The sequence below is a fragment of the Lissotriton helveticus genome, chromosome 1_1 (assembly GCF_964261635.1).
Source record: "Lissotriton helveticus chromosome 1_1, aLisHel1.1, whole genome shotgun sequence".
NCBI lineage: Eukaryota > Metazoa > Chordata > Amphibia > Caudata > Salamandridae > Lissotriton > Lissotriton helveticus.
The window spans coordinates 1,289,014,996-1,289,035,393 of NC_136057.1; the positions used below are offsets into that span (position 1 = coordinate 1,289,014,996).

A 20,398-nucleotide genomic window follows, 5' to 3' on the forward strand; every position below is an offset into this window, starting at 1 on the left:
GTTCCAAATCAGGGGCAAATGTTAGGGTATGCTTGGGTCCCTGGATGACACTGATTGGAGAGACGCATTGATGGCTCCTAAAACAGTCACAGCCTCAGCAAGGCTTCGACTAGTTCAAATATACTATCTGCACGCTGCCTACCTCACGCCGCTGTGTCTTCATCGCACTGAGTTCCGACCTGATGCATCTTGTTCCAACTGCAAATACCCCCAGGCTGACTTCTATCACATGGTATGGCTTTGTCCCGCAATTACGCTCTATTGGGAGTCAATAACGGGGGAGCTCACTGAGGTCCTGGGCTGGGAGGTCCCCCTTAACCCTATGAATGTGCTCCTGGGTATTACCGAGGTAATGGATGGTTCCAGAGCTGAAAAACTCTTTCTAAACACAGCTATGATGGTGGCCAAAAAAAGACATTGCGGCCAACTGGATTAACTCGGCTGCACCCACCATGGCGCAGGAGGGTGGATAGGTGTGCTGCAAAGGAGCGGCCCATGTATGAGGCCAGAGGCTGCCCGAAGTTTCGTAGAATGTGGGGCAAATGAGTCGGGGTGGTAGAGGATTGATAATCTCAGAGGATCACTTATGGACTGGGATGAGTGTGATGCTATCTTCTCCTTGCCTGTCAGGTTCTGTAAGCTGGTGTAATATTCTTCTGTCCTTGTTTTGCACCGATAATTGTACTAATGGCTGTTATTATTTTTCATTTGTTGGTCTTCATAAAAATCAATAAAATTGATCAAAAAGAAAGATTAAAATCAGGACGTGAATGCAAGTGAGACAGTAATTCATGTAGTAAATGTCATCTATAGACTACACTTCAAAACTAAAGTAGGCAATGTCAGAGTACTGCAGGAAAGTGATGCCCCAGCCAGACCGCCTAGCTGTTCTATGTTCAGATTAAATACCAAGTGAAATATTCTAAAATAAAACCTGTAAGAATAAAAAACGTTTTTTAAATCAGTCGCCTGCACAAGTGTTAGATCTGGGGGTCTCTAGTTGGCAATGGTTATCACCTTTGTCCAAATAGGGACTCTTACTTCTAAGTCAGGATAAGGGGATTACACTCCTTAATAACCCCTGCTCACCCCCTTGGTAGCTTGGCACGAGCAGACAGGCTTATCTCAGAGGCAGTGTGTTGAGCATTTGTGAATATACACAGTAATACAGTGAAAACACTACAGATGGACACAACACAGGTTTTATAAAAATAAGTATTCTTTATATAGACTCAAACACAAGACCACAAACGACAAAAATCCACAATACTACACTTAAGATTACTTAAAAGATGATTAAAGTCTCTTAGTTCAAGCTGTTGGTAAATGCGACAAAGTTCTCAACAAAGTACCTGGATGTGTAACGCAAAGTGAACAAAAGGTTCTCAAAGGGGGAGATGCGTCGGTTCCGTGACCCGGGGGGGGGAACGGTTGCGTCCTTCCTCAATGCTAGCGCAGAGTAGGGGACTCGTCGTGAGCCTTACAGGTGCGGAGGTGATGCGTAGATTCTCTGCTTGCGGGTACGTTGCAGTGCGCAAGATGGCACCTTGGTGCGATGCGATGATCCGGTTGCGATGCGAGAAGATGGCGCCCTTGATGTGGCGATGCGATGACGATGCAATGACGCCCTAGCAGCCTTGCGACGACTCTGTACTTTTGAACCACGGCAGGCCCTGCGACACACTTCTCCGGTGATGCAATGGCGACTCTCTCGATGTTGTCATGGTTCTCCGGCGTTGCGACAGCTGGCAGCTTCGATGAACACACGCTTCTCCGGCGTTGCGATGATTTCAGCTGCTGCGGCGACACGCTTCTTCTTGATGCGTTGCGCTTCCAGCTCCCAGCGGCACGCAAGTGACTGGAGTCCGAATTCCCAGCAAGGCAATTCAGGAGGGAGCTGGAGGTGAAGTCTTTTGGCCCTGAGACTTTAGCAGGAGGCAAGCACAGTTCAAGCCCGTGGAGAATATTCTGTGGATGAAAGTCTTTACAAAGTCCTTCTCCTTTACCTTGGCAATGAATCAACCACTGCAGACCAACCCAGCAAACAGCACACTGGCAGAGGGGCAGTCCAAACTCCTGCAGCTTCCTTGGTTCTTCTCCTTGGCAGAAAGGTTTCTTGTTCCAGAAGTGATCTAATTTCTTGGGATCAGGGTCCCAATATTTATACCCCAAAATCCTTTGTTCTCTGAAAGCAGAGAGGTCTCTGCCTAGTCCAAACCAGTTCCTGAGCACTTTGTTTACATGACTCTCTTCTTCCTTTCACTGTGCAGGGCAGAGACATCGGACGCCCCTCACGAGGTGGAGCCAGCACAGGGGAGGGAAGATCCAGCTCTGGAGCACTCTGTAGACATGATTCCTCCTCTCCTTTCACAGTGCAGGGCAGAGACATCAGACAAGCCACAGGAGGTGGAGCCAGCATTGTGGAGGGAAGGCCCAGCACTATTCAGGTCCCAGGTGCAACTCCTCCCTCCCATCTAGATGCAGATCTCTCTATTCACCACTGGGCTGCCCCAGCCTGTTTCCTGGAATCCCCCAGCCCTGTCACTCTCAAACCCAGACAAGGAATACATAACCCAGCAGAGGCAGGCTCAAATGGTTAAGCAAGCAAATACCTGCTTTCTAAAAGTGGTATTTGCAAACCCAGAATATTAAAATAAACTTTACTAAAAGATGTATTTTATTATTCTAAGTTCAAGCATACTAAATTCGAATTTCTACCATGTTCCCTGAGTCAGTTAGGATTATAAGCATGTAATAATCTAACTGCTCATTCTGGCCTATGAGAACAGGTAGTCTTCAATAGTGAAAAACGAAAATGGCTGTAATTCACTACTAGAACATGCTACACACATCAGAGCGTGTCCTACCTTGTACTTACAATGCACCCTGCACTTGGGCCTTCTATAGGGGTGTCTAATATGAAGCAAATGGAAGGTTTAGGGACTGGCAAGTGGGTGCACTTGGCAAAGTCGACATAGCAGTGCTAGACTGCACACAGGCCTTGCAATGGCATGCCTGAGGCACATTTTACAAGCTGCTTCTGTGGGTGGCACAACCAGTGCTGCAAGCCCACCAGCAGCATTTGATTTACAAGCCCTGGGCACACATGGTGCACTCTACTAGGGGCTGACAGATAAATCAAATAACCCAATCAAGGAATAACCAATCAGTACATTAATATAACATAGGGAGCACTTGCACTGTGGCACTGATTAGCAGTGGCATAGTGCCCAAAGCATAAATCCAGCAAAAACATATCAAAACAGGAGGCAATCCGTCAAAATGGAAGGGAGACTCACGCCAATGATGCCAGGTCTAACAACAAGAATATGAAAAAGCTGGCATTTACATTAAAAACAGCCGTTTGAGGAATCACGGATGTTCAGAGCAAGAAGTGCACGTTAAAAGCACGAACATCCCTCTCGAACTCACTCTATGCCATCCGGTACTATTGGGTCATGCTCTGCTTAACAAACCATTGCACTGAGACAGATCAAATAGTCCTTTCACTCGTCTCTCCCGGATGCATTCCGTCTCAGGTCTCTTTCCTACTAAATCCACTGAACACCCATCCGTCGATAACTTGGGAGGGATTTCTCATGGGCATATGATGCTGAATTGTATAGCCTCAAGGGCCATCAGCCCTTTCAGGAGTAAAGAATTTCTTTGAAAAAAATGGTTGAAAATGTTATTGCTTTAGAGATCAGAGGTCACTACTCGACATGAAATGCTTAGCAACTATAATTTATGCTAAACTTTTTGAAAAATTGAAAATATATTTTGCTAACATAACTTTTCATGTCCAAGCCTTAGTTTTAGAACATTTTAACTGTGCAACACTCACTCATTTGTGAAACCACCACGGTGAGGAGCTTAGGCCACATTAGTTTGATATTCCTTTGTGAAGTTCACATGGGTTGCTAGTTTGCAGCGAGAAACAATACAAAGTAACGTCTTTCGCCATGGTGGGAATCAGGGTTAGGTTTCCGAGTAGTGCTATGTGTAGAGTGCGGGCTGTTTATCAGGAGTTTTCTTGCTCTTTTCTACCTGGCCCGATATTAGTTTGTACAACAAAATATAAATAAACTAGAACAATAAAAGAGAGGCACTTGTGAAGGCAGCATGAGAGCACTTGGGATGTACAAGACAGGAGGGAGAAGAGACCCACTAAATGCTATTTGCCCTTTATAATCCATATTAAAGGATTTGTGGCTTTTTATTATTAATTGATGTACGTTATAATAATTTTAATTCACCATTTCCTTCATAATACAGCTTTATTTCTGCAACGATTGTAAATAACCAAAGTTCCTATTTAACAATTAGATAATACTCAATGTTTACCTCAGAGGATAGGAAACCTCAGGAAACATTTTCTGAATTAGAACGTATGACTTACCGGTGATGACTGATGTCAGTCACGAACTTTTAACTCACTGACTCATTTTGCAAGCTTAACATTTTTAAATTAGCCATTTCATGGGTTTTATGCAATGTTTTATTTTTTTTTAATACAATGTGGTGCAATGGATGCAATATCCATCAATCATTGTGCTTTGAAATAATATTTTCCAGCAAGTGTATGTACTAACAAATGGTCCCCTATAACCAGCACCAACAAATATTACAAAAGTTGCTCATCACTAGGCCAAGACTTGGCCGAATGAACTTTCCTTTATCTTGGACTCGTCACCGTTTCTTTCCAGGTCTCTCCCCTACTCACACAACCACTACAAAAGGTGTCCAGCTCTTCGTCCAGTATACTATTTAAACTAGATGGAATACACCGCAGTTCCACCTTGAGAGATGAGAGTCTGGATCACAGGATAGAAGTTATTGACTCTAGTGCTAAAATCCACCAATGACCTAGCCTCTCACTCAGATCATCTCGTCTACACCACTGGGGATCCAAGAGCTCGCAGAACCACTACAGCGTAACTAGTCACAAATCTTTTTCAAGTTTTGTTACCTTTCCTTCTGGTTTCTTTTCAAGGTCACACCCTCTAACCACGTAACAAGTAATCATTACACCACGTTTCTATGCAAGAAGCTAGACAAATGAATACAAATGCTGAAAGAAACCATGAACCTCACACAGGTGTAGGTGAGGGGGAACATGTTCTGACAAGAGGCGTGCCAGAGGCTGCATTTTTAAGTCCTAGTTAAAAGAGAATCTGAGATTGCATTCCAGGATAACAATAAAACTGTGCGCTCCTCACTGCACTACTTTATTCGGATGATGCTGTGATGAGAGCCCACACTCACAAAGCCCTGAGATTATTAGTTGATTCTTTCGTACACTTCGTGGCTCATCTTGGTTTATCAACAAACTATGCTACATCTTTCATAATGTCCTGTGGTACGAAAAGAGCACCTTTCTTTTTGATCACAGTTGGGTCAAACTCCGTATTAAGTATCTGCACTTTTCTTATTTGGTGTGGGGGGGGGGGTCACATTTGGTTCAACCGGTTCTTAGACCCCCCACCCATATCTCACAGTGGAGGATGAAGCGATTGAGAGCAGTGGACACCTTTGCGTCTTCAATCTCCACCGGGCAGTGTGGCACTCACTCCTTGGGTACAAATATATTCTGGCCAATGTGTGTCAATAGCAAGCTATGGGGCTGGAATCTGGGGAAACCGCAGAACCAATAGCCCCGCAGAGGGAGGAAAAACGATTCTGCAGGAAAATGTCTGTGGTTCCCGTATCGACCCCTTCATTTCATTTGCCACAAGGAGTTGGGCTTAACATATCAGAGCGACCTTATTCGTATACTTCCACCCCTTCTTTGGAAAACGGAGGATGCCTCACTCAATAGGAGCATGGTCCCTGACTGCCTGGCCTGTGATAGAGGACTTTCCATTCCCTGATTAGCTTATGTAACAGGGACTGGTCTAAATAATGCTCTCAGTGACTCAACACTGCAAACTCATCCTGGCAGAAAGCAAGTGCAAGTACTGTTACTTGCGCAGTTGTAAGCATAAAGGGCAAACACTGAATCCTTGAAACCAACAGTAGGGAGTTATTTTAATCTCAATCTTGAGGATTTGTACCCAGCTAAATGTGGAACATCTGTGGGAGTTGAACACGTTCACTGTTATTTTGTATTATAGCTGACACGATCAAATACCCCCTCTGTTTTCCTACAGGGTACTAGTGTAAGCTCGAACCTAAGGTATACCCATGTAATGAGGTGTGTCAGGATCGATGCTTCACTTTCTTTTTTTCTGTGATTTTTAAAAAATCTACACCAAACAGTTTTTAGTATCCCTTTTGCATAGTAGGAACTTTCAACACTGTTACCTAGCTTACCGTTATTTGCAGCAATGCCAGATGATGAGACCTGTATCTGTGCAAGCTCATTTCTTTATACGGCTGTGCGCTCTTGGGACAGTATGTGTCTAGAGTAAATTGGATTTCTTGTTTTTAAAGGATTTTATGTCTTTTACTTAGTTAATTTGACGTATCCCGTGTATCTTGCTTTTAAACTGTGTCTATTCTATTTTATGGTAGAACAGCACTCTGGACAACGCTTTACACTTGCACATAATATGATGGATTTGTGTTTTATCAAATGTGCAATTTTACTTTTTGTTAATATGGAGTGATGGATTCGTTTTAACTTATGTTATATTGATATTTACTTTAATAGATGTGTTTTAGCCAAATAAAGTATTTCTGGGACACCATCTAACCACGCAACAAGATTGGCTTTTAACCAAGTGCATCACAAAATTGCCCATAACTAACTCAAAAACACCATCGTCCCTGCAGGCCATCACGATTGCATGTACTGGAAGTAGTATTTTTGCGCCCATGAAAAACACATGCCTTCTCTCTTGGTGTGTAGTGTATCACTAACCACATAACTTGTGATTTGTTTTCTACCATAAATTACAAAGCCTTTATATACGGCTAAGTAACAATTACACCACCTGTCTGTTGAAGAAGCTAGACAAATTAATAGAAATGCTGAAAGAAACCATGAACCTCACACAGAACACGTTCTGACAACAATCAGTACCAGAGGCTGCATTTTTGAAGCATAGTTAAAAGAGAATCTGAGATTGCATACTTTTGAAATTGGCTGAAGGAATGTGTGGGGAAGCCCGATCTTTCCTTAAACATCAGAGTTTAACAGGTCATCCTCCGTTTTTCTGTCTCAAAGAAGTGCAATTCCTTCGTTCTAAGATCTTAACTTCTGCATTCAAGTGGCTTCAGTCGGGCCTTAGACGGGCCTGAAATTGATATGTCTGACTTAATAAAACAGAGTTATAACCAAGAGCAGCACCAGCTATTATATTTTGAGCAGTTAAAGAAATCAAAAATGAAGAGTACAAAGTGAGATCCAAAAATAAAGTAAAAATATTTTTACATAAAGAAAAAATAGCAGTGTGGCAGCCTTCTTTGTTACTAGTTAAAGAACGAAATTATGTTAAACGTTATTAACAGAGTACAATTCAGGGCAGTGTTTCCCCAAATGTGGGTAGGGATCCACTGGGGGCCATGAAAGTCCTAGTCTATATGTAATATTTAGCCCCGTTTGTGCACTAGCGCAAATGTGTTCAATAATGTCCCCATGTCCATTTTTAAAAACAAACCCTCGCAAGTATTCTCAAGGAAGACTACAGGTGAACTTTCCTACATTTGCTGCTGCTGTTTTACCATACAAAGCCATTTCAACAGAGATCGTGCTCATTATACGTGATCATACACAATCATACCACTGTGTATGACTGTCACACATAAATTGAGAAATATGGATGTGGCCTAACACCCAGAATTGATTAGTTTGGATCTGGGGAGCCAGGCTTGAATCCTGGTGTTGGCTCAAAATCCTTTGATCCTAGACAAATCACTTAATCTACTGTGCTTTTAGTAAAATTGATCTGACCTTGTATCCTGTAAGTTGGTAAACATGCAAAGTGCACCAATGCCCTGGAGCCGTGATCCTGCTATATTAAGCTTCAACAAATATATATTGAGTCCAAAATGCACAACTGGGCCTTGTTTTAACACAAAGATGAACTTGAGGCCTTACCCCATACTCTGCAGCAGAAGGGATTTCTCAAATTTGAAAAAATCACGTGTATCAACAAGATTTTTCAGACGTTTTGTGATTTTAGTGAACCAATGCCATAGGCCAGTACCCCACTCTGAAAAGAGTTCTAGTGCTGTTTACCATCTGCCACTTTATGGGAAGATCAATATCTTTAGCGCAGTGCGGTTCAAGGGCGTTGTCAAGGTTGTGACGTAAACAATTGTTGTTACTACATTTAAAAGGTTACCCTTGCCTCATATCCATTAAAGCTAGGTGAGTCATGAAAGTTTTTCGGCCCAAAAGTTGGGTTCTGGTTTTTAAAAGCTTTGGATGCACTGCTTCAGGGTGAAGTTTATGGTAGGGTTGCTGCCTTGTGGCATTTTTTTAATTTTTACTAAGGATTTGTAACTGCCAACTTAAAGTAACATTTAAAAAGCTCACTATGAATTCTTAACTTTGGATTTATCACTGATGTACATCTTTGTTCTAGCCTTCCCGTTTCCTCATAGAAATTATCAGCACTGCAGACTTATGGATGTCCTCTGTCAACAGGAGTGGCACAGTACATGAAACGGTGACTGGTACACAGGCATCGTACTAAAAGGCACAGTCTTCCATTTGAAGTTTTTGTACACGACTACCATATGTAGAGATTATTCTCAGGACACTGAGACTTACACAAGTGTGAACACATAAGTAGATTACGCTACAAAGCAGGAGGATGGCAGTACAAAAACATTTGACTTAAGTATGTTTGTCTAAAAACAAAGAGGCTTGCGCTATGCGGATTATAAGTCAATTGGCTTTCAATTAAAATAAAAAGGTCTCTCTTAAGTGGTGGCATGACATTTCAGGGTTCTACAATACCTGCAAGCGAAAATATTTTAACAAAGACAAAAATGGCAAAAACAAAACAGAGGTAAACTGCAGACACACAACGAAAGCTTGATACCCGTTCTGCTTGTTATCTAAATCTCCTGTACATTGTTACGGACAAACTCAGGAAACTATTCCTCAAAGAAAGACTTCAGAACATGCAGCAACCAATGTTGATTCACACTGTGAAACAGTAACACAGAGGAAGGAAAATAAAAGCTAAGAGGTCATAAAGTTATCAGACAAAGAGTGTCAGAAGAAGGTTATCTGCAATCTCATGCAACAGCAATCTTTTCTCAGAAGCACGAGACTTCACAGTTTAAAGTTCAATGGATGACCCTACACATTTGCGACGCCCAACAACTATCAAACCGCCAATCGGCACAGAGGACCTAAGATGCATAGGAGATATTTTGTACCCCTGAATGATCGACATAAAGCCAGTGCATTATATGAGCAACTGCCATTAGTAGCGAGTATTACTAAAAACAAAACATGGACAAAAACGAACAAGCATATACGTTAAGAGAGGGTTGAGGGTAAAAGCATGTTAGCTATTTTTCCAAAAACGAAGGTTAAGTACATCACTGGCAGGCCAGAGTCCTCCTTGAAGTACAACTAGCGCATGACAACAGTTCAAAATTAACGGAAGTTAAATCTCTCTAAATGGTAAAAGAAGATGCAGGAATTAACAAACATCTGCATGTAAGAATCGGCAGTACAAGCAGCAATATTTACTTACACACATTATATATATATATATATATATATATACATATATATATATATATATATATATAATCTCCACACTCACACACACTTATTAAGTATTAACTACAGACATGTTGGCAGACCTGTTATTTTCCACTAGTTTACATATTTAGAGAGGAATTTAGGTCAGATATTTGCTCTTTATCTTCGCTGCCTGCTATTTTCTTGTGTTGTTTCAGCACAGGAACATTTTGGTCTCACAGTATTGTGATTGGATTATTTGTATCCTTTCGTCGTTGACTCGAGGGGACTTTTGCAGTGAGCACTCCAAAGAATGCATGTTTACTCTTTTCCAAATGCTCCTTGAGAGGCAGGGGAGAGGAGAAGGAGAGTGGTTAGAAAGACAAGGCAGAGCCTGGTGGTGGACATAAGCAAGAAAGGCGAAGGAGTTGGCATATGGGGAGCAATGAGAAATGGAGAGAGAAAGAGCAACGAGGAAAGAAATGACATGTAAGAGGGGTGAGATTGGGATAGGCTAGTGTGAATGACAGGTAGGGCTGAGACAGTGAGTGGTGTGACATTGACTGCCTGCACTATAGGCCTATTTGGACAGCCACCTGTCATAGAATATCCACATTCCAAATGATGGTCGGTCTGACTGTCTCACCCTCTACCCCCTCCTTTCACAGAATGACTTTTTTGCTGCCTCTGCTGTTTTCATAAATTCTCCGACTTGCCTACATAAAATAAGGAGTTCCAAATCTTGGGGGCGTGCAATAGAAAGAAGGAGACACTAAAGAATATTTTCTTGAAATGTAACCTCTTTCAGTTAATAGTTTATTTTACTTTAGCCATGTGAGAGCCCCCAGAGAGGTCAGTCTTGTGTGTAAATGTCCTGTCTACCTACCAAGGTTATCTACAATCTTTATAATACCCTAACTTGTATGTGCTTTCACTGCACCTGTCTAGCATCACTTATGGAAACGCTTCTACCCATGGCAGCAAACCTCCTGTACACTTAACATCTCAGCCTAAGAAGTGCTGGTACTGCCAGGGTAGGATTACCTTTAGAGAAGACATTACTGTTCGGTCATTCACAGAGCAGAAAACTTGCAAGAGGTGTGGTAAAAATAAAAAATCTGAGAACTAGGATGAGCTCTAAACAAAGTTTAGACAAAACAACGATTATATGGGCACAATTTAAGCAGATGAATCCCCTACAGGGATGTTCATCAGAAGAAAAAAAAGTTACATTATTTCCTGAACACAAAAAAATAATGCCCATAACAATCCTTGTCGCTAAGCATTTTAGGCTGTACATTTCAGGTGGTATTCGTCAAACCTACCTGAAAAGCACACAAAGGTGTCAATGTCAAATGTTAATTGAGAGTCTGCTGATAACTAATAAAAAAAAACATGAAGGCAAATTCTTCCTCTATCAAGCTCCACATTTCAAGCGATCCCAAACAATGAATGGAAATAACACCGAGTTGGCTTATCCAGGAGTCAGAGTAGCAAAAAGATGCAATTTTTGATGTGTGTTGTGTCGGTAGCAGCTACTGATTTCTGGCGGTGTGCCTGATCGTGTAAGTCCACCATCTGGCACACCTTGTCTATCAGAAAAGGGGAATTCTAGTGACCTCTGGGAGTTTGCTGCTGGTCACCCAAAAGGTTATTTGTTAAAAGGAAGCATTTTAAAATATGTATACAACCTACTGAGATGTGAAGGAAGATAAGTGGAACCTACGTGACGTCACTGAGAAGTTACTATAAATGCTTCTCACCCACTTATGTCTTACTATGTCGGACGTAATCCGTAGCATCACATACGTGACACAAACTATCTACTCAAAATGCTCTGGACCCTGCCGAGTAGTTTTACTTGACTAAAGACAAGGGTATTAAATCACTTGATATTTTCAAATATGCGTGGTTCAAGGCTCTATCACTTGCTTTTTAAGCCACGATATTGAATGAAACGTATTTAAAAAACAAACTACGCAAGAAACGCTTTGTGTTAAGTGATGACACGCCATTCCGAAAGCAGGTATCAAGTTTCCCACCCGATCGTATCTCCCACAGGTACTTTGTCTAGACGTGCAACGTGCCAGCTCGGAGTGGAGGAGCCTGCCCTTGGCCACAGAGCAGCAACATCCAATCATATGGAAAGGCTGAAGGCAGCTAAGAAGACTGAAGTGATCAGGAAATGAATCTTAAATTGCCAGAAACCAAGCAGGGCTACTTGTCAAAAACACACCACCTCACTTCCTGTTTCAAAACAAGCAAAGGTACAAAGTCTACCACTGCATAGTTTAAATGTAGGCGCATCTAGCAATGTAAACTCACAGCCCACCCCTTATCACTGGGGACATTAAACCAGGCACGAAAGTGTCCAAACTTTGCGTGCAATACTGTACTTTGTAGCTTCATAAGATCTCTGCTCAGGTATTCCATGCATATAACCATCCCGTCGAAAATAGCACCAATTTCGGATGTAATCCATGGAGTGCATGGATTTTGCGCACTTGTCAAATAATTATGAATGGTCGCATTCTGTGTCGCTGGTTTTATTTTGTTTTTGGTAGGAAAGCATATCTGTGAACCGCTTCGTCATTCATATTGCGCCAAGTCGGAATTTCTCTCACAGATCACAGTTCTCGCCTTTACTGGCGATCGCCAGACTTCGACATTGGGGGAAAAAAGTGACAACTTCACAATTTAGGGAGGGGGGTGTTAAAACTACAAAAATCACGTCAATTTTTACCTGACAACACGGTGTCCGACTCAGAGAATGACGGTGCTGTGACCAGGTATGCGTTTAAGCAAGAAAAAGGAGCAAGTGATAGTTCCTGTCTTTTTCTCTCAAGGATGCCATTATTGCTTGTAACATCTGCATGTCCGGGTCGGTCCTTCTTGCGCTCTGGAGCGGTCAGATTGGGAGCTCGTTGTGAGGACGATCACGTTAGGTGAGAACGATAAGCAGTTAAAGTGGTCAAGGGGGGAGGGGTTCTCTGAACTCATCGGATATCTTGGTCAGAGTTTTCCATTCACCAACCAACACCAATTTACCTGAATTAAAGAGTTACAATTCGGGGGAAGGGATTAAAAAAAACCATATATAGGATTACTGGACAAAATGTGTATACAGAAAATTAGTGCCGAGTAGAACTGAGAATATTCCAATGTTGTTAAGTACTTTCTTAAACATGGCTTAATTGCAAGGAAAAGAATACAAGCAGGCTACGTTATCAGGTGCTAAAAGACCGACTACAAAAGTTTTTATGGCAGCAATGAGTTAAGATGCCATAGTTCTAAAACTCCAGTGCGAGACTTAAAAACGACAACATGTTAAAGTTCTTAAAGGACTAGACAATATTGCCAAAGACACAACCAAAGATACACACTAAGTTCAAAGGTGACAAATCACCTGTCCAAACACTTACTTTACATAATACCGAAACAGAACCAAAAACCCAGTACAGAACCAGAACCTCGCCAAATAAAGACTGCAACACCAGGGGCTTGAAATAGAAATCGCAGATCAAATTAAAAGAAAACTAGAGGGCAGAATCTTCCATTGCGTCCCTAAAAATGTAACATGGGGGACTTTGCTGGTCAATCCGTTGAAGAAAACTGCCTCATACCGCACTCTCCGTGACCACCTGGCTAAGACATTGTTTTCAAAATGGGTCAGCGCAAGAAAAGATGGCTAGCGGAGGTGGGGTTGGGCGTGAGGGCTCCTGTGGTGGAGGGAGAGGGCTGTGCATTCATCACACTTTTCTTGCCCAGCAGGTTGAAGAGGCTCCGGTATTCTAGCTGGGTCAATATCAAGAAAGTGCAACAGGCACCGGAAGCAGGTGTTCTAAGGGCTCATTTGAGATGAACTAGGCTCCCTACGCTCACAACTCATATTTTGCAAACAGTGTAAATAGCCACAACGCTTGTTCTTTGAGCCACACTAGAGGCGACAGATTGATCAGGTTAAGTGAAAATAAAAGTTGGTGAAATCCACACCCGCAGTGCATTTTTCTCAGCAGGTTCAAAAGGCTCTGGGATCAACACTAGGAAAGGGTGGATAGATACGGGTTCCCTGTAGGAATGGTAGTTTGAATAGGACAGGGACTCAGTCCTCAGTACGCATTGCTTGCCCAGCAGGTTAAAGAGGATTTAATTCTCCTGACGTGTGAGCAGCAGCGTGGACTCTCTTGGGGAGAACGAAACGAGGAAGGATTCCTTGGTGAGATTGAGAGAGGTACTTACATTACTTCCGTGGTGGGGCTGACAGTGGCACTTTGGTGGTTTCAGCACTCACCACACATTACTTCCGTGGTGGAACTGACAGTGGCACTTTGGTGGTTTCAGCACTCACCACACATTACCAGCCCAGCAGGTTGAATAGGCTCATATTGCCCTGCTGGATCACCCTGCAGGGTGGGTTGCTAGGGGTGGAAGGATGAGAAAGGGATGCTGAAGGTGTAGTTGGGGGGTTCGGCACTCACCACGCATTTCTTGCTCAGCAGGTTGAAGAGGCTCTGGTTCTCTTGCAGTGTCAGGACCAGGGAGGGCTCGTTGGTTACCCTCTTGCTCTGCTGGTTGTTGTTGTTGCTCATGGTGCTGCCTTGGGGTGCCACACGGGCTCCCTGGCTCTTCACGGGTCACAGGCAGGGCACAGTGGCAGTGTACCGGAGATGATTACCAAGGCCCCAAGTCAGCGGTACGCATGCGCGCTGGAGGAGGACTGACCCACCGCGGCTTACGTCCCGCCCCTCCCAGACTCCTAGTTCCGGTGTTGTGTAATATTCGGTGTCCCATGGAATATTTGCCTACCCGGCACCTACGCTGGAGCCGGGGCTCCTCCCTCTTTGTGGGAGATTGGCTGCGCTTTCCTCGGCACCGCCTCTTGCAGGAGAGCAGGCCTGCGTCCTGAGTCAGCGAGAACAGGCAGACGCAGCCGAGCACCGAGCTGAGGAGGACTACCGAGGCGCGCGCAGACCAAGGCAACCGATTACCTATCGGAAACATCAGCTGGCAAGCAGGATCAGTGACCGATGCAGGGATCAGTGACCGATGCAGGTGAACGCAAAACGGCCATAAGAGGACTCAGGAACAACGTGAAACAAACCTTTGGCGCCGAGCTGACATGGTCATAGCGGCGGCTCAAGCAATATATACACTAATCGTAGCAGTGGCGGCATGTTTCTCTGTTCACCAGCCCCAACTTTCAGACTTACTAAGTCCCATCTATGTTTCACTAATTGTGTAGTTTAGGGATGTCAAGGGATGCCACTAAACCAACAAACCCAGAAAAGCAAGCATCAGCAAAACCAGTAGGCCTGACTTTAAAGTGCTACTTCATGTAATTACAAGGCATTGACAATGATGTTTGCATGCAGGGCATAAATCCTGTAAAAAGAAGTAGGGTGACTAACCCAGTTAAGCAGTTTGCAAGTAGCATCCGGGTGCGTGACATCACATCGTGTGACATGCCGCGTGATATCATGTGCATTACATCACGGCGCAGGGCATCACACTTGGCATCACAGGAATTGACATCACCGGAAGTGGCATCACAAGGCACGACTTTACAGAAAGTGGCATCACAAGAAGTGGCATCAGATCTTAAGCCCTCACATATATGTTTAGAGGATAATAGCATAGTGAGCTACAGAAGATATGTGACTTCTACACCTTGTAATGCCCCAGTTTTATGTAATACTTCCTGTACACTCATTTACAAATGTATATCATTTATTGTATATGTAATATACACGTCTGATGTAAAGCGCCCTGACACCCTGCATTGGGATGATTAATGTAGTATTCTTGCATGATGTTTTATACTTTATGTTTCTCCTACAAGAGGGCTGTACAAGAAAAAATAGTGGTACTTAAATTATTTCAACGCATCGTCAGGGAAAGTAAGCTCTATATAAAGGCAATTTGTTTTGTGTAGATACTAGGAAAGACCAACACATCTGACATTCTTACAGTGGATGCATATCTCCTAAACAGGAATTGAACAAAGTGAAAAGCTGCCTTTCTTAAGTATGTTTGAAGTGCCAACAAGGTGTGAGCCTTTGTTTCCCCTCTGCTGCATTTGCATCTAGGTGTGAGGCTCGTGACTGCTCCCAGCCAAGAGACTAGAACAAAAGGAGGCCCGATGACCCCTTGTTAGATTTGGGGGTCTCTAGTTGGCAGAGGTAGGTACCTTTGACCAAATAGGGACCCTTGCGTCTAGTCAGGGTAAGGGGGTACACTCCTAAAATAACCCCTGCTCACCCTCTTGGTAGCTTGGCACGAGCAGGCAGGCTTATCTCAGAGGCAGTGTGTAAAGCATTTGTGTACACATACAGTAACCCAGTGACAACATTACAGATGGACACCACACAAGTTGTAGTATAAAAATAAGTACTTTTATATAGACTTTACACAAGACCACAAACGACAAAAATCCACAATACTGTACTTGAAAATGGTAGAAATAGCTCAGTTCTCTTTAGATGTAAAATGTGACACTTTGAGTTCATTGTACCTTTGGATGCGAAATGCTATACAATGAAAGTGTTGCAGGGAAGGTGATGCGTCGGTTCATTACACGCAAGAATGGTGATGCGTCGGGTCCCTTCTGCTGCGTAGGGAATGCGTTGGTTCTTCTCAGCGTGGGGAGGCGATGCGTCAGTTTCTTACTGCGTTTCCGTGGCAATGCGACCAGCAGCGACATGATGCGATGAAGGTCCGGTGCATTGAAACAAAATGGCATCTTCTTGATGCAAAAACGAAGCGTGCAAGCCCGACGGCCGTGCGGCGACTCAACGATTCTTCTGAGCCGCGACAGGCCCTGCGAAACGCTTCTCCGGTGATGAGACAGGGTCTGCTGCGACGGCGACACTCCTCCAGTAATGCGAGGTGCTTCGGGTGATGTGATGGCAACACCCGTTCTCCTCCTTAGGGCTCTACCCTCCCACCTGGAGTGGTACCCCCTTCCAGAATTGTCAGGGTGCCTGTAGCAGGTGTCCTGCACAATGCAACGCCCAGTTCAGGGGTTCTATCCTGCAACTGGGGCTTCCAGGTCAGGGGGGACACCCTGAACCTGGCCTTCCAACCTAGGGTCTAAACCCTCAGGCTGCACCGGGGTCAGAGGCGAGAAATCTTTCCCTCTGCACCCCCTTCCAGAGCACTGCACCCTCCCAACGGGAGTGGTACCCCTAGAAGCTACATCGGTCAGGATACTGATTACAGTTGCCCCTTTCTCCAGGTCAGACAACACCGGAACCTGGCTTCCCAACCCAGGGACCGACACCTGTGGTTGAACACTTGCCTGGCAAACCAGGACTTCCTGGGGAGTGCATATACCCTCCCAGAGGGTGACACATAACTCATGTGTTTTGTGACAGTCTGCCCGGCGCAGATCTCCTGATCCCTGTCCATCTGACAGCGGGTGAATACCTCCCAGGACAGAAGCGGTGTCACCATGGTCATTCCTTGGTGACTCAGCCCTTCTGGCTGACCCACTGCTTCTTCCACTGGGGACTCTTTCCCCCTCTCACCCCTCAGTCTGGACATCTGCACTCTCCACTTAGGAGTGGCACTGCCAGACACCAGAACTGGTGGAGGCCTGCTTCCAGACACTCCCAGTTCACCAGACAGTAGAGGGTCCCCCTCAACGGGCGGCCCATCAGGACAGCCTAGGCTCCCCACCTGGTGTTCCCTTAAAGAACCATCCAGCCTCTGAGACTGGGCTTCGGGCACCTTGGGACACGCAGCCCCACACTCACTCCATCCCCAATAAGACAGGATGTGAGCCCCTACACCCCTCCCACTACACCAGGACCTAGCTGGACTACTCTGAACCTCTTCCACAACACAGGTCGGGAAGATACTGATGCCACTCCCCTCAGGGTCGGTCCCAATGCCTCTCCAGACCCTCTGGAATCCACCAAAAGGTCTGCCTCCAAGGTAATCTTGCTGGGGTCAGAGAACTCACCCTCCCACAGGTGTTGGCATAGCTCTGGATAACAGGTACTTACAATATGCTCTCCCACAATTGAATCACATAGCCCCATACAAGGGTTAACCAAGCTATCCTTTACCTCACCATCCAGTGCCTCGCACACATACTGCACACCACTCTTCTGAGATTTGCAAGACAGTATCTGACTGTCTCTGTTATTCAACCCACACTCTTCTGGGCTGTGTTCACACTCACATACCAGGACTTCAACCTTGGGGGAACCCCTCTCCCTGCACCTCTCATCTAGAGTCAGTAGAGTGTCCGTCACTGTAGGAGAGTAGGGTCTGCTTCCTATGGTCACCCCCACTTTTTGCTGCGATTCTCTGGTTTTTCGACTTTAGTGTGGCTGTGGGCCTGCTAATCAGACCCACAGCCCAGCTGTTCTCTCTCTAAATTGATACCATGTACTTTAGGTACATACCTGATTGGGTATTGGGTCACATTTGTGAGCCCCTGTATAGTATACCATAGGTACCCAGGGCACAGGTGCATCCAAGGCCTACCAGGGGCTGCAGCATGCATTATGCCACCCCTGGCTGGCCATCCAAACTGACACCACAGGCTGACCACTCAGCTTGGGTAAGGTGATGTAATCACCCCTTACTTAGATATAGTATATCTATATCTACCTTATATATAGACACATAGTAACCTATAAGTCACTCCTATGGCAGGCCTTAACAATCCTGGTGGCAGAGTGCTTGGTTTTATGTGAGAGGGTGCCCTAGCATGAGCTGAGCCCCTCTGGAGCTTTCGGAACCATGTCCTTATAGCTGTTCTATGATATAGCCATACCATATACTCTTAAGTGCATTATAATCCTCGCGATTAATGCTAACTTTGGTTTGGCTTTATCAAAACATGTTGTGTAAGGTGTCAAACACTTTGGAATACTACCCCCCCCCCTCCGCCAATTCTGGCGGCGGGGGTAGCATTCCACCCTTCTAAGCAGGCCCGCCAGGATTTCGTGATTTCGCGGTTTGCCGCGAAATTGGCACTTTTGTAAAAATGCCGCGATTTTTACAAAAGTACACGCAAAATCAGCACTTTTGTAAAAATGACACAATTTTAACAAAAGTGCCCGCGAAATTTGGATGCGGCTGGTTCCTGTCAGATGTAGCATGACAGACAAAAAGAAGATGGACTGGGATGTGGTCCCATGTAGTTACCAATGTCTGAGATTAACTCAAGCATTTCATCAATCACTTTTTTTTTTGCATTAGGGTTAGGTCGGGACGGCCAAATTAATTGTAGAATGTTAGGGTAATCACTTGCTATATGTAAGGGTACATTTTAGATTTATTGTATGCAAATGTATTTCATGTTGGTATACTGAAAATCTGACATGCACTGGCATGCTGCATCTTCTGATGGACACCCTCAGCTTAGGCAGATGAGCATGAATGGCTAAAGGAGACTCTAGGAACACTGTGTGCTACAGCTAGATCATATCATACATCCTGTTATTATAGCATGAAGACCTATTTAAAAGATATATTTTACGTTGCTGCAGAGCACATTTTATGATTTTTATGATTATGATCTTGCTATCAGGTGCAATCCTCTTGAAAGGGTTTGGTTATAAGATTGTCCATTATTAATGCCACGTGGTCTTTTTCTGAGACAATCCAACTGATTTGATTATGTTCAATTGACAACATTGAATGACGGGGTTGGGCATATGGAAGACTACCATACACTAGAGAAGGGTAACCCTATATGATGCGTGAATGTTAGATGTATCCCAAGCAAGTGAGTGGATAGCACCCAGGTAAATTAGTGCCCGCACCTCATTTGCTGGGATCTGTATCTTATTTCCAGATATTTATTGAACTATCTGCTGATAATTCCATATATTATATATAGAAATATATATATTATAGGATCCTCATCCACAGGTACCGTCTGTGGCTTGCTTCATCATAGACCCTATGCAGATAGATCCATACATGGAAATAAGATACAGATCCCAGCCAATGTGGTGGGGGCACTAATTTACCTGGGTGAAATCCGCCTCCTCACTTGAGATACATCTAACATTCACCCGTCATATAGAGTTACCCCTTTCTAGTGTATGATTGCAATTTTCAGAAGCTGAGGATCCACCCTTTAATGTTCTCACTCCTTCCAAAGTTAAAAGGTTATATGGAAGACTAGCAAAGCAGTTAGAAATTCCATGATTTTTGGGCCTGCAGTTGAAAATACTTGCAAAGCAGGAGGTGTGTCAATGGAAATAGTTCTTTAATGGCAAGGATGTTATTTCCATCACTTAACATATTGGAAGCTTTTTTATTTATCTATTAATTTTGGAGCTTGCAACCGAATAGAGTAAATGTTAATTTTGAAAAAAACATGACCATGAGGTGTTTTTTACTACAGTGTAGATATGCAACTTTCCAACAATAACTTGAAAATATACAGCTTTTATTTGTCTCTGATAAGCCCTCCATCCTCTTCTCATGAGGACGTAGAACCCTGGTATAAGATGAGACTGTGAACACCATAAACAGTCCTAGCCAGGTGAACATTGCCCCTCTTGCCCATGTTATCGTGTAGGGCCACGCACAATGAAAACATGCCTCTGACTTCCACAAGTGCTGTGCTCACAAGCAAGCTGCAAACATTCACAGAGGAATCAAGAAAACACAGACATAGTTTCACTGAGGCACAGGGAGTGAACTTTAATGCCTTTTGTCCCTAGGATGACATCACAGGAGGTGACCTAACATGACTGGAGCAGGATGATACCATAGGAAATA

At 44.0% G+C, this 20,398-nt stretch overlaps 1 protein-coding gene across 1 annotated transcript in view; it reads right to left on the minus strand.

The window, feature by feature from the left end:
• The window catches only part of WASL (WASP like actin nucleation promoting factor), a 281,837-nt gene extending 267,467 nt beyond the window's left edge, over positions 1–14,370 (minus strand). Inside the window, exon 1 of the mRNA XM_078680931.1 lies at positions 14,128–14,370. Coding sequence (XP_078537057.1) covers positions 14,128–14,238 — 111 coding nt within the window. The 5' untranslated portion in view covers positions 14,239–14,370. The remainder of the gene's footprint in view (positions 1–14,127) is intronic.
• Positions 14,371–20,398: the final 6,028 nt, after the last annotated feature.